The 14,860-nt window shown below is 39.6% G+C and overlaps 1 protein-coding gene across 2 annotated transcripts in view; it reads left to right on the plus strand.

The window, feature by feature from the left end:
- Nucleotides 1-728: 728 nt before the first annotated feature.
- Nucleotides 729-14,860, plus strand: part of SLIT2 (slit guidance ligand 2) — a 363,732-nt gene continuing 349,600 nt past the window's right edge. For both annotated transcript variants that reach the window (XM_077136499.1, XM_077136500.1), the window contains exons 1-3: nt 729-1,498; nt 4,186-4,257; nt 5,432-5,503. In XM_077136499.1, the coding sequence (XP_076992614.1) occupies nt 1,320-1,498; nt 4,186-4,257; nt 5,432-5,503 (323 nt within the window). In that variant the 5' untranslated portion in view covers nt 729-1,319. The remainder of the gene's footprint in view (nt 1,499-4,185; nt 4,258-5,431; nt 5,504-14,860) is intronic.

The raw sequence follows: 14,860 nt of genomic DNA on the forward strand, positions 1-14,860 counted from the left end.
GGTGGCGGCCGAGGGGCGCCCCAGGGCCTGTGCGCCCAGGAGCCCGCGCTTGTTTCTTCTACCTTTGCCATCAGGTGTCTGCCGCGGAGCTGCGGCGTATCCGGGAGACGACAGGAGCTGACACGCGCGCGCGCACACACACGACTGCCATTCAGCTGCCGCCTGGGCTCTCCCCCCGGAGTAGCGGATCCCACCCGCCCTCCTGCCACCTCACCAACCTCCCGGCCACCCCAGTAGGGCCCGGGACGCGGACACCTCCACCTTGGCCTTGGCACTCCTTCCGGCCTGCTTGCCTGCCTGCACACCCTACCCCAGCGGGGCCCAACTCAGTCTCTGCAGCAGCTCTCATCCTCAACTTGGCCTCTTGGATTTCCTCTGCTGGGGTCTTAACTATTGGATATTCCTGCCAGCTGCGGCGGCCCGACTGCCCTTTTGTCTTTTCTGCGTGACCTCGGGGCAGGCCCTAGTGCTGAGCGTCGCCAAGGACGCCGGGCGGGAGGCGGGATTGCCGAGCTACTCTTCAGCGAAGTGCATGTGTGTTTGCAAAAGGTCCTCGACTGTCGGGAGACGGCGAGGACCGGTCGGGGCTGCGGCGACTGCCGCGGACAGGAAAGAGGAGCGTGAGCGGCGCCGGGCGTCGGGCATCGCTGCCCTGCGACTCCGGGGCTACGCGCCCGCCCTGTGCGCCCCCGCGCGCCATGTCCAGTCCCAGGGCGCACCCCGCCCCGGACCCACCGAGCTCTTGCGTCTTCTAGCTTTGGAGAGCCCGCTTTGATCTGGACAACCGTTCCTCTCGAGCCCTCCTCTTCTGCCTCGTGCCCTTCCCACTGGAATCGGATTTGTGGAGGGTGCTCGCCGGATCACAGCACACAACCTGCATCCTCCTCCCCGCACTACCGGCCCTTAATTCTTCGTGGCCAGTGGGAGCCTTATTTGTTTTACCGCCAAGTTATCCTTGCGAGACAGACGACGCGTGACCCTCTACTCGTTGCTCTCGGGGACTTCTTGCAGCCTTGAACTGGCCGATTGATCTTCAGGACCTAAAGTTGCCTCAGAAGCTCCTGCCCTGCTGGAGGAGGGTGGTGAGGGAGGTGTGAGGCGTATGCCTGTGCTTGTCTTATTGCCTTGAATAATATTACTGTTACTTCCCTATCTTTTTTTTTTTTTGCGCATTTTCCCCTGGAACTCTGGGCTGCTAGTCCCACTGGGGCCCTACGCCCCCGGCACTGCGCGGTTCCTTTGGAGCTTAAGTAAAAAAAACAAAACAAACAAACAAACAAAAAAAAACCGCGCCGGCGGCGAGGAGGCGGCTGGGGAAGATGCGCGGCGTCGGCTGGCAGACACTGCCCCTGTCGCTGGGGTTAGTCCTGGCGGTCCTGAATGAGGTGGCGCCGCAGGCGTGCCCCGCACAGTGCTCCTGCTCAGGAAGCACGGTGGACTGTCACGGGCTGGCGCTGCGCAGCGTGCCCCGGAATATCCCCCGCAACGCTGAGAGGCTGTGAGTATGGGCTCTTCCCCTTCTCTCCCCCATCAGGGTCGCGCACCTCTTGCCTCGCGACTGCGGGGATCAAGCGTCGCAGGGATCTGTGCCCCTGGCAACCCTCGCCAGCTCTCCTACACGTGCATGCAGGTGTTGCGCTCTTCCTGAGGGTGAAGGGCGCGGGTGGATACTACCCGGGGTGGGGGGGTGGGGGGAGGGAGAATGCCCCGGGAGTGGCCCGCTGGCATCTACACTGGGCACTCGGTCCTTACCTCCCACGTTAGTCCCGCCACTCTTAGCCCCACGCAGGTGAGTGCTCGCGAGTGCCCAGGACGAAGGAGACGCCACTTTGCTCTTCCGACTCCTTAAGTAGAGTCACCTTGCGGTTGCCCCCATACACCGGTCGGTTTCAGTGCTGAGTCCCCGCTCTTGTCACCGCGGGCTGGCGCGGGGTGGGGGTGGTCTCAAAAGAGGGAATCCACTGCTTCCTGGCTTTGTGTCGTCGTCATGGGATGGGGGGTGCGAGGAGTAGCCAAAGGGTCGTGGGCTGCCGGGCTCGCTCCCGGCCGCAGCGCGTGAATTGAGGAGGGAGCGGCGCCCCAGGACGGCTGCAGCTTGCGTGGTGGCAGCGCACAGCCCCCCTGCGCCTCTTTCCCCGACCTCCCCGGGAGCAGGAGGCGGCGGCGGGCCTCAAGAGACCTGCCCTAGCGGACGGCTGCAGGGAGGACCGCATCCCGTAGTCTAGGCGAAGTTGTGGCTGGTTTTCCAACAGGAACCGGCCAAGTTGGGTCTGACTACTTCGGCGACCCCTAGACCCACGGCTGCCCCCACCCCCGGCCCTTCCTGCTGAGCCCCTGCGGCCCCGTCCACCTTTCTGGCAGTTTCCTCGCCCCTTCACGTGGCAGCAGGTCCCCTTCCTTCCCCTCTCCCCGCTGTGCTGCCGGGAGACATCCCCGCCCCCCTGTCTCTGGGAGACTCTAATGAAGAAGTAAACGCATTGCCGGTGTTGATGGCCCACGGGCTCCTGGTGGGGAGCTTCCCGAGTTCAGCGAAGTGGAGCATGGAGGTCATTCTCTTTGTGAACGCTGAGGCCGCCGCCCCGCGCCCTCCCGAGCGCTCTCGGCGCGCTGGGCTCCCGCAGTTGCGCGTGGGCCAGGAGAGCGCAGGAGAGCGTGATCGCACCAGGCTCCCGCGGCCTCTTTGTCTCCCGGGTGGGGGCGGCGGGGAGGACCCGCAAGTTGCATCCCCGAGGCCACAGCGCCTCTTCTTATCCATCCACTTCTTTTGCCTAAGCAGAGCTTTAAGGCTCTTTCTTAGCAAATGGCCACCCCCAAGCCCCTGTTCTCCAAAACGGCCGCCCCCTACCCTTTCCTCCTTCCCCTTCCCAGGACTGCAGTGCTGGGCAAGTTGGGGCCCTACCAGGGGTGTCTTGTCAAAATGTGATCATCCACATTTATCTGCGGGGAATTCACATTGTATCAAAGAGCTCATAAAAAAGAACCCAATAATTTTAGCCACAACTTACTAGAACTTTGGTCAGCATGAACAAGTGGGCTGGGAAAAGAGAAGCAATGCCGATTCTTTTTTAGCATTTGCCTTTCCATGCTCTTCAGAACAATTTAAAGTTTTAAGCACTAAACATGTCTTACTCAATAAAAAGGGACTGCACTCAGGAAAAATGTAGCAATTGAGTTTTAGGTCTTTGAAAAAAAGAAATGTATTCCTGTGAAGGACCTATAGAGAGTTTTCAGAAAATCGTTTTCTCAGTACTGGCCTATACAGTTCTGTCATTGAAAAACACTTTAAATACAGATTTCTAACAAGATGTTTTGAAGTGGAAGGTAAGAGACAGTAAACTACTACTGACTTCTATGAAGGAGGACATTGAAACCGCAGCAAAGCCTGGTTTTACTTGAAGTGATTGGAACCAGGGCAAGTTTAGATCTTGACCTAAGATGCCAGAAAAGGGGTTGAGTCTCCAGAAGGAAAAGTGGTGCTGAAATCTGATTTAAAATGTCAGGGCCTGAATACTATTTCCATTATTGCCTCGGTTAGTAGTTTTCCCGCTTTGCGGTCACAGCGGGGGCTCCCTGAACTGCAAATGAAGAGTTTAGTTTTCATACAAACATAGAATTGTTGGAAGGTAAATGCCTGTAAATGCAGGTCTTTGAAGTGCAGTTCTTTTGATGGCACTCTAACTTTTTCTTTGCCTTTGGATATTTAGGTAGGAACCGTGCTACCTAAGGATAGTTCTGAACTTAAAAAATCTCCTAAATTGTCAGCATTAGAACATGAGTTTAACTTCCTGAAAGAAATTTTTGGGACTGTGCCTAGCAATTGTAGTGACAGGGCGGTGTCCTATCAAGAATACCTGTGACGGAATATATGCATCTTTATAAAAGCACAAATTGAAAGCACTCACATCCATGCAAGCACGCAAGGACAACAAAAGAGAACTTTTTGTGTTCATATAATCACTTCATTTTCTTGCCATATGCCAGCAAGAATGAACTTTGTAAACTTAAGAGTCATCCGTTAAGATTTCTTTCAAAGGTCACTCTTTTTCTCTCTCCCATTTACTTTGTAAACTGCTTTAGTAATCGGGATTTATTTCTAGTCTTAAGCTTCTTGCTTAGTTTAAACTGTACTTTAACCTGAAATTGACAGAAATAAATCTGAACTTTCGTTTTCTTGTTTTCTCTCAGAGATTTGAATGGAAATAACATCACACGGATTACCAAAACAGATTTTGCTGGTCTCAGACATCTAAGAGTTCTGTAAGTGTGTTCTTCTGTGTTTGAGAATTTTTATTTTGTTTCCAAGATTGCATGTTTTGAATAGTTATTTGTCTCAGTTTTAAAACTGTCCCAGTGACAGAAGCAGAACATTTTACAAGATTTGGGCTTCCTTTCTTTTCTTTTCTTTTTTTTGTTTTTGTTTTTGTTTATCATTGTACTATAGATCTTAACTTAGGCTTTTGGGTATAAACCATAAAAACAGCACTATAGAAATGACCTCAAATGTTTATTATAGCATACCCTAATGGCTCATGCATATGAAAATGTAGAAAATTGCTTTCAGATTATGAATAAATCATGTCAGACATTTGATACACTTTCGGGTTTTGGATTAATTTGAAAAAAAAACTAAATGGTCTGCACCTTATTATTTCTAAAATAAAAATGTTCGGACTTTTCTGAAAGAGAATAGTTAGATATAATTTATCACAGTAAACTCAGCTTATCAACTAAATTCAGCTTATCAGCAATATTTTGTGGAAAAATATTTATCTACAAAAATACAATGGTCCTATTTCAAAGTCAGTGTCATATCTTTTTTAGCTTTTATACAACTTTTGCAATGTGATTACTTATTTAATTGGTGGGCTAGATTAGCTGTGAGTGAGCCATCCTTTGAGATTCAATGTAATGAAAGTGTTTTTACCCACAGGATTGTAAAATATTGTCATCACAGTGGTCATGTACTTTTGACCATTGTGTGTTCAGTGTTCGCGTTCAAGAGGCATATTCTGAAGGCTGATTTATTTCCATTAAGTCATAATTGAAAAACATGGTTAATGAATTATTATAAGAACTCTATAGTAATTAAGAACTCACTTGAAAATCAGTCTATCACAAAACAGCCATCGAAGCTGCAGTTTCATGGGTTGCTTTTCAGGATAGGCTATGGTTTAAGGTTCAGAGTTTTGACTGGTTAAGTTTGTTGAGAAATTGCATTAGTATCTTCTATGAAAGTTTTGTGATGTGTGTGCTATTTCCTCTCCCTGAGTTCTTTCAAATAAATCATCATTAAACTGGATAAAGGGCTTCAAACTAGAGTAATAATTGACTTTATAAAGTGAAGGAAGTTGGAAGTTTTCAGTTGCTGAAGTGAAACTTATTCATATGGTTAGTGATAACATAAAAACGTATGTTTTATTTTGCATTTCAGTCAGCTTATGGAGAATAAGATTAGCACCATTGAAAGAGGGGCATTCCAGGATCTTAAAGAACTGGAGAGATTGTAAGTATTTTTAATTCCAAACCTATGACAACATAACTGCATTTTAAGAAGTACTTGAATTTCAAGCACTGTGTCTTCAGTTTCATGTCCTACCTTTTGCAAGTTTTCAAGAGAAAGAGGATGAATAAGTGGTTTTCAGACTAAATATACAATAAGTGAGCTTTGAGATAAATAGGACTAACTTGTATTGAAAGTCAAAGATACAGACTTACTTTCATGAAACCTTTACTTTCTTGTTAACCGTTGCTTTGGTACTTAGAGATGTACATGTTCTTCTTGTCCATCTAGGGTTTAGTTAATTTATTTATGTAAGAAGAAAAATGATGATTTATTTGCACTGATAGTGAAAGAGAGAAGTTTTCTTAATAGTTATTCTGATTTCCCTTTGTTTATCCTTCCTGATATTTGAAGAAGTGTTTTAAATACTTATTGATACCAATTTCCTTTTCAATATTTAATACCTAAGGTGAACATTGTTAATAAGCATTATTTGCACTATTTGCAGTTTTATTTCATTATTTTATAGTGACTTTTGAAATGTTTGTTCTGGAAAAATAACTTAAATAAACACTATTTGCAGTTTTATTTCATTATTTTATATTGACTTTTGAAATATTTGTTCTGGAAAAATGACTTAAAGATTAGGAGAAATAAGTAAGAATTACCAAACATGGTCATTTTAAAATTGGTTCTTTTTTCTCCAAGGAAATTAAATGTAGATTTTTTTTTTCTTGATGCAGTCATATGGATTGATGTACATTTGTACATATATATGTGTGTGTATGTATATATATATTTGTATGTATATATATGTATAAATATGTTATGTATGTATATATATATGTATAAGTATATTACTTGAGGAGCATTATTATATTACCCATGAAGGAATTTTTAAAAACCTCTGTCTGAAATAAGGATAAATTGCTGACTTCTAATTTGAAATATGAATTCCGTATTCTCGTATGTTTTGGTTATTCAGATTTGGTGGGTTTGCATCTTAATAGCAAGCAAAAGTGCTATTAAAAACAGCAAAAAATATTTTAATGTTTCCATGTCTGCCTTTATAGCCATTTTATATAAAAATAAAAATTTTATTTAAAACAATGAAATGTAATGTTCATTTTAGACATGGGACATGTTTAGGTTTACTGGGCCCAAAGGCAAAAGTAATTCTATATAATTACCTGAAAATGGAAAAAAATGGCTTGACAATTCTAAGATGTTTGTCTAACTTTATCTGTGATAAATGTCACAATTTAGGGAATATAGTTGTGTAACTCAAAATAAATTTAAACTTCACTACTTTGAGCTAGTTTTTGGAAGAAATAAAAGACAAGGTTTAATGTTTGGTTAACTTTATAATGAAACGTATTTCTTACTATGTAAAATGACACTGGAAGTATTTATTCTTTTGCCTTTTTCCTGAGGTTTCTTCAAAAGCTAAATCCTAGTGAGTGCTTTCCAAGGGTATTTTTAATCCGTATTTTTTTAAAGTATCATTGTAATTTAAATTCTTATAAGATGAATGGATACTTTAAAATTATTATTTAGAAATCAACACTTTTTCCATAAGTAACTTTGAGTCATTACATGGGAATTTCTATATTTTTATTCTTAATTTCCAAATCTTCAAGGAAGACTTGATGGCTCTTCATGATATCTCTATTTTGTTTATTATAGAAATTTTCTCAGAAGTTCTTGAACAAAACAAACTCTCATTTTTCAGTTCACTTAAGAATAACGTTTGAACTTTCATCCCGAATAAATTAACTTTACCTAAAAATTATGAGCTAGATGCTTGATGATCTGAAATTTGATTAGAGTTATAAGTTGGTACTGTTTTTAGACTTTTACTTCCCTTGGGACTGTCACTTCATCTCGGAACAATTTTCTATTCTCTAAGACACAGTCAGATGTTTTAGTGGGAGGAGGGTTTGTAATTTTGAATGAAAACTAATATATATGCAGGACTCCTTTAAGTCACCCCAGCTGTTGTCCAAGAGCAAATATTTCATATTTGCGAGGAAAAGCTGAGAAAATTCCTTTTGTTTACAACTGCCAAGTCCATCTGATGGAAACACATTGTTATCTGACAGCCAATTCATCTCCTTGAGACTCTGGAATTCAAAACCATTTCTTAGGAACCTAGTGGATACACTTTTCAAATTTTTTTTTTTCAGATACATTAAATGGCAAGGCAACTTTGCTGAAGAGTTCAGAGGTTAAAAATGCATAGAAGTTACTGTGAAGCAAGCGATTTGAAATTTTGTTCAGTATGTTGTTTTGAAAACTTAAAATAACTATCCCAGAGAGATCCCTAATGAAATTACTGTGGCCTGTGCTATACATGCTTATCTAATCGGTGTCATGAACTTCACAAAAATTGCTTTCTTTTTCAAAACGCTGTAAGAGACAACATGAGAGGCAGGAAGTAATCAATGAACTAACTCTAATTACATGTTGAGTGAGCTTATATGGTTCTTAGAGATTTGGATCTGAAGTTTTCATTTGAAATCTAAATTATGAAAAGGTTTGTTAAGTATAGATTTATGCTGTAATTGCCATTCTGCACAGTCTTTATAGTGAGTGAACTTTCATTCACTGTGTGAAGAGTAAAATAAAATAAAAACATTAATTTTATTCATGTATAATTTTTGACACTACCTTATTTTTAGTTGAAAAAGATAAAAGCAAAGCATTTCCAAATGACATATTGTGAACTGTTTCAAAGTTATGTCCTTTCTTCTTGTTTTTTTTCTTTTTGTTGTTGTTGATTGAGTTTTAACTCGATCTAGAGAAAGAAACAAATCTGAAGACAGAAGATAAAATCTGCGCCTTTTTTAGAAATTCAGCTTTTTAGTCTGTCAGAAACAGTCATGGTATTATATTGACTTTCGTTTTAACTTAACATGAAAGTTGTTCTTTGTAAATTAAAGCATGATAGCTACAAAAGAGATATTTTTCCATGTGAGAAAATGGATGAAATGCAAGGTTTTTAGTCAGAATGTCAAGAAGTTAGGTGAAGTTAAAAATCAGTGTTTCTTCCTTTCCCCCATCTCTCCCTCTCTTCTGCCTCCCTTCCTCACTCTCTTTCTAAATGGACAGAAAATAGCATCAGATGATATGATCATCCTCATTATGTGGTTATGAATCATTGCAAAAGAAATCAGATTTAATCACGCCCACACAGCACGAGCACACATAACTTTCTGTTTTGACAGTTTCCTACTGTACTCCCAGACCTAACATGTGCAGTGGCAGATTTCCTAGTAGGCTTTCTGTTGCCAGCAGTACCTGCTCATCTGGAATGAAAATGAGGCCTCAAGAATCAGCCACGTATGGATTGTCTTAGCAGGACTTATATTGTTCAATTAAAATATTCAAATGAAATCTAATGTAGTTAAATGCTTAGTTAATTCAATGGAAATTAATTAAGGAAAAGCAAATGACAACTATGCTACCGTAAAGAATAGGGGTATTTATGAAGCCTGCTTCTTTTACTTTAGAAGATATCTGTGCCTTTCTGCAGTAGCATCTTTGTGCAAAATTCTTAATGCAAGATCATTCTTGGCTGGCACACAGTGTCCTAGAGTGTTAAAAATCATTTGTGTTTTGACTAAAAAAAAATCATTTCAGTTCTCTTGAAGCTCAGAACTTCTCTGGGCTGGTAGAAACTTTTGTTGGTTACTTACAGTTTCTGGGATCATGCTTTGTTCATTTTATGGCATCTAAAGGGGACCCAGACCATTGGAGGGCTCCAGTAGTGAAAATTAACTTCTCTTTTTGAAAGATAATTTCTCTTTTTAATAACATAAATGGAAGAACATGAGGAAGTCTTGAATGTTTTGAAGGTTGTCGTTTTTAGGATATGTTATTTACTCCAAGACTGCAAAGTGAAATGCTTATTTTACTGGGTTACATAGCATGAAGGTAGCATACTTGGAAAATGTCAGATATTCGTTTTTGCGTTACAAACATTACAAACATTTTATACTCTTGAATAAGGAAATTGCAGAAGTGATAAAGGCATGAAGTTGGATGATTCATTTTTTTGCACCAATAACATGATTGCTTTAGACTCTCCGAGTTTTAGTGTCTGGATTTGAAAATCCATTTTTTCTCACCAGCTTTGTCATTTGATATTTTTCTTTCTCATTTGAAATTTTTTTTGCTTGAAAAATGAGTTCTGAAAATATTATTATGGTGACGTCATGTAAGAAATCCTAGAAAATATATCTGTTACTTAGATATTTTAAACTTTTGACCAAGTTGATATAAAGAAGCTACTCTTAATTTAGAAAAGTATAAGTCCATTTACAATAGAATCTGAATTTGAGTCAACACTACATCCTCATACATAAAAGGGACACTTTTTTTTTTTTTTTTACTATGGTGTAGAATTAGTTCTCCCTGGGTGCACACACCATTCATAAAAACGTGAGACAGTAGGAGAATGAGGAAATTCTGTGCTATAGAATTTTTATTTTAGAAGGATACATATGAGTTCAAGTGAAGAAAATGTTGTAGAACTGGTCTGATGGAAAGCACCCCTTATTCCTTTTTCCTGCAAGGTATAGAGGATCCCTCTTCTTCTGACTAATCCTACAAAACATGGGTAACATGTAACATATTTCTTTTCTTAAAGTAAAGACAAATTTAAGTACTAATCTCTTTGGAAAGAATGCAAGCCACATTTCAAAAGACTTGTTCTCTGCCATCTTTACACCTCAGTTTAAAATCACTGCAGTCGTTTTCTTGGAAAAGTCTCTTTAAAGAAAATATCCAACTCTGTAACAGAGGCTGAGTATGCAGATTGCATGAGATAATGAGATCAAAATATTCTAAATTATCAAATGTGAATCACTTAATCTGTGATAGTCATTAAATGTCAATCGCTTCCACCTTATTTATAAGTGATACTGAAATATTTAACTTATGTTTCCTGCCTCTGGTCACATAAAGCTTTAATGCATATGCTCTGTTACAAATTCAGCAGAATATTGAATCTGAGAGAGTTTCTAGTGCAGCGCTTTTTTTATGGGCCCTGAAGTTGAGCAGTGGTGAGATGGCCTGTTAGCTCTTTGTGGACCGTTTTATAAATTCTGAAGCAGCATGGCTGTTTATTTTTCCCACATCTGTTTTGGGCTCATCCTTTGTGACAGTGTTTGCTGGATGCTGTCCTTTCTCTCTCCCTTAAAATGAGTAGTTTAATTTGTACTGTTACAATGTATTTGTGGAAGCAGCGATTGTCAAATATTTTACATTTCATTCTGCCTTTCATTCATTTTGGATACCTTTCTGGTTGAATTATGCCTTCTAGACAGAGTTTCACAACTTTAGATGGAATGAGAGACTTTGTTGCATGGTCTTCCTGCATGTTTGTTTGTTTGCTTATACCCCTGTTATGGCACAGCACATCCTTCAGTAGCTTCCTGAGAACGGATGCATAAGAGTAAATTACCTCTTTTTTATTCAACCATCATGCTTAATGGATAGCCTTAGCAGAGAAAATTACATGGGGGATACTTTTTCTTGACAATATCTAAATCATTGTTCTATTGTCTGTGAGCTTTGAGGGTTGCATTGAGAAACCAGTATCATTCTGATTCCTGACTATGACCTATTTTGGTTTTATTCATAGTACACTTTTTTTTTTTTTTTTTTTTTTTTTTAAAGGAAAGACAGAGAGAAGGAAGGAAGGATAGAAGGAAGGAAGGAAGGAAGAAAGGGAAACATTTTCTTGTTTTATTGTATTCTGTTTCTCCGTATTTGTTACATGGGCTGGGGCCGGGAATCGAACCGAGGTCCTCCGGCATAGCAGGCAAGCACTTTGCCCGCTGAGCCACCGCGGCCCGCCCCATAGTACACTTTTAAAAATAATAAACTTTGTTTTTTGTAGTGGTTTTAGGTTTACAGAAAAATTGCACAGGACGTACAGTGAGTTCCCATGTATCTTTCCACCCCCACCAGTACATACATAGTTTCCCTTATTATTAGCATCTTGCATTCATGTCACTGCCATTATTTTTTTCAAAGCAAGTTATATCTGCCACTTTGGAAGGAATCATAGTGAAAATGCTTTCAGAATGAAAGCTGAGTGACAGTGGGGCTGATTTGGGATTACCCAAATGGGAATACTGCTTTAAGCTAGTATTTAAGTCAATTATTTAATTGTGATCATTGCAGCTTCCACCCACTCAGGATCAAGGTGAATAATTCCAGAGAACTTCCTGTGTGCCGTTGTTCTAGGTTCTGGCAGTGAAGCGTGGAAGGGTAGCTTAGCACCCTGTTCTCCTTGTAATTTGCTCAGATGTTGCCTCGAGCCTGGTGGAACATCTGCAGATACTCATTGGTTGAATTGTTCATTATGTTTTCCAAATACATACAGGCTCCCCTCCCTTTTACAAATCAGCAACATTATTTCAAAATGACCCTGGAAAACAGTTTCCATTCCAGCCCTACCACACTGAGATTTCAGTCAAATTACTTCATCTTTTAAAACTTCAGTCTCCTCAACTTTAAAACAGGAATAATGATTATATCTCACAGTAGTGTTACATGAATTTAGAAAGATCATGTATGTAAAGCGTTAGGTAAGATGCTCGGCTGTTTAGCATGTAAAGGTATGTTACTACTGTGTTTCGGCATCTCTCTCCTGTTTCTCTAAAGCTTAGTTGAGGAGTTATTTTCTCTAACCTGGGCTATTAAAATGTACATATGATAGCATGTGACCTTTATACATTCATATTTAGACATTATCTTCCTTCTGATCTTCTTCCTACTATAGTATAAAATCATTAGAAGAGGTGTGGAAAATGTACAAAACCTCCTTCAAGAGGGGTTTGAGTATTTCTCAGAATCTCTTTGTATATATGGAGAAATACCAAGGTGTGGTATCTATTGTTAAGGAGTGAAGAGGAAGCAACATTTCTATGGGAGTGTTCATCTTTAGTAAGAGTTACAAAGGATGAAATTATCATAAAAATCACTCCTGGAAATATAATCTTTATTGTATCAGTTTTATAGTATGTCAAGTCATATGTTAAAATATTTGTTTTAAGGTGCACGGGTGGTTCAGTGGTAGAATGCTCACCTTTCATGTGGGAGATCCGGCTTCGATTCCAGTACCATGCAACCCCCCCAAAAAAGAAATTTGTTTTAAAAATGTTAGCATAAGTTTTTCCTTTTAAAGAGACACAGAAATTTAATCTGATAAAATTAATTACTTTTGCTTTTAGTTTACTTACGAGAAATTGGAGGTTGGAAATTATAGACCTTTTAAGGTAACATTTGTTGAATGCTTATTACATACCAGGCACTGTTAAAATACCTTATATTTACAACAGCATATAAATATGAAGGATATATTTTCACTTACTTTGGTAAAATCATTTTTATTTTGCATTTTGATTTGAGGTGAATGTAAATATTAACTGAAATGAAGTAGAGGTTGAAAAAATAAGTAACTGTAGTCTCAATCAATGAACATCAATCATAGGAGCAGCTGGCAGATAATAATTTAAGAGAATGCTTGTTGATGATGCTAAGGCTTCCCTTCTAATAGAGGTTTTTTAAGATATAGTTGTCAGAAACCAGTGGTGTTTTTTTGTTTGTTTGTTTTTTGTGGGTTTTTTTGGCATGGGTAGGTTCTGGGAATCGAACCTGGATGCCCAGCATGACAGACAAGAATTCTGCCACTGAACCCGTTTGCACTGCCTGGAAACCAGCGGTGTTTTGTGCACTGCAGAAAGATCATGTAGCTTTCTATAGGTCACACTCAAAAATAGCCCTTAGAACACTTATAGGAATCTCTTCTCATCTTTGCCCTAATGTATGTGTCCAAGAGATACATCACACATTTCTCTGAAACCATGAATTACCATTCAGAGATTCTCAATCGGTCCTGGTTTTGTGGCAGATTCCATCTAGTGGGTGATGACACAGAGCTGAATGTCACTTTACATCTGTCACCTTTCCTTTGGCATAATTAAGTATGCATATTCTGAACAATGGGTAATTGACCCATTTGTTCTATTTAATGGAATTAATTGATGGTGGCTTCCATAATTCCTCCTCTGTGATACCCTTAAATTCATTGTGGATTGTTTTATTGCTCTGTGATCATCAGATTTTAACTTCTTTAATTCATTTACATTAGACTTATTATTATGACACTGTCATCCTCAAACAGCTAATTTTGCCATGGCATTAGAAATGAGGTTACTTTTTAAGTAATGATGATACTTATTAAGGTACTATTAATGAACTTTAATAGCCTTCAAAGAAACTCTGGCTTTTAAAAAAATATTCTTTAACTTAAGGATTTAATTTCTAGAGATTGTAAAAGAATCTCTGCTATTACATTTTTTTATTTTATTAAATATTTTGGGAAAGAATTTCATTTGAAATGCTTAAATGTCCATTTAACCTTAGTACCAGTGGAACAGAGACTAGAACAGGAATCAAGAGTATATTGAAATTCCTTTAAAGAAAAAAACATGGCCATATTACCGTTTTATACATGTTAACACATCAGTTTTTGAGTTATCTGCTCTTTTCCGTGTGATGTTGCTTTGTCTTATGCTCAAGACAAAAATGCCACATGGTTAGTTTAGATATATTAAGATCATTCCATAATAGCATTCCTGAAATATGATAGCTGATAAACTACTTGAGTTCAGAACAAGTGTTTTATATGCATTTTCATTTTTCTCTCAACTTTAGGCATTTTAAATATTTTTCAAACACATAAACATAGAACTAATTTTTAGAAAAATAAAGTTTGGTGTTTTATTTTCTGAAGGTTAATTAATAAATAGTTTAGAAACTGAGTATATTAAACTTTGTTTTCCTAAGGAAAAGTTTGGTGAGAAGGAAAATTTCACCGTTACATTGTTTTGCATCATTGTTTAGGAAAGTTTAGGCTGCGTATCTCTGAGAAGAGTGATTCAGAGGGTGTGTCCACAACACCCAATTTCAAGTCTTAACTGTACTGTCTGTGAGCTGTTTGCCTCCTCTACAAAGTCTATAACAAGAGGGCATGCTCATGGAGTTGCAGTGAGAGTGGATGCAATAACCCATGCAGCCCTCTCAGGGGTCGCTGTCCTGCATAGATAAGTTCAGCACGTGTTAGCTATTACTTGTGCAGTGAATTAAGAGTCACAAAGACATGGAAAGTAATAATAATTTAGCAATACATTGCACACAGTCTGGAATCTCTGCTTCCTCATGTCTGCATTTGTACTAGCTGTTGGCTATTCAAAAAGTAAACTAGTAGCAGTTATCAGTCATTTATGTATCCAAATACGTTTAGTGCACCAAGTTCCTTCCAACTTCTATGTGAAGTTGAGAATG

This window comes from Tamandua tetradactyla, chromosome 19 (genome assembly GCF_023851605.1).
Source record: "Tamandua tetradactyla isolate mTamTet1 chromosome 19, mTamTet1.pri, whole genome shotgun sequence".
NCBI classification, from domain to species: domain Eukaryota; kingdom Metazoa; phylum Chordata; class Mammalia; order Pilosa; family Myrmecophagidae; genus Tamandua; species Tamandua tetradactyla.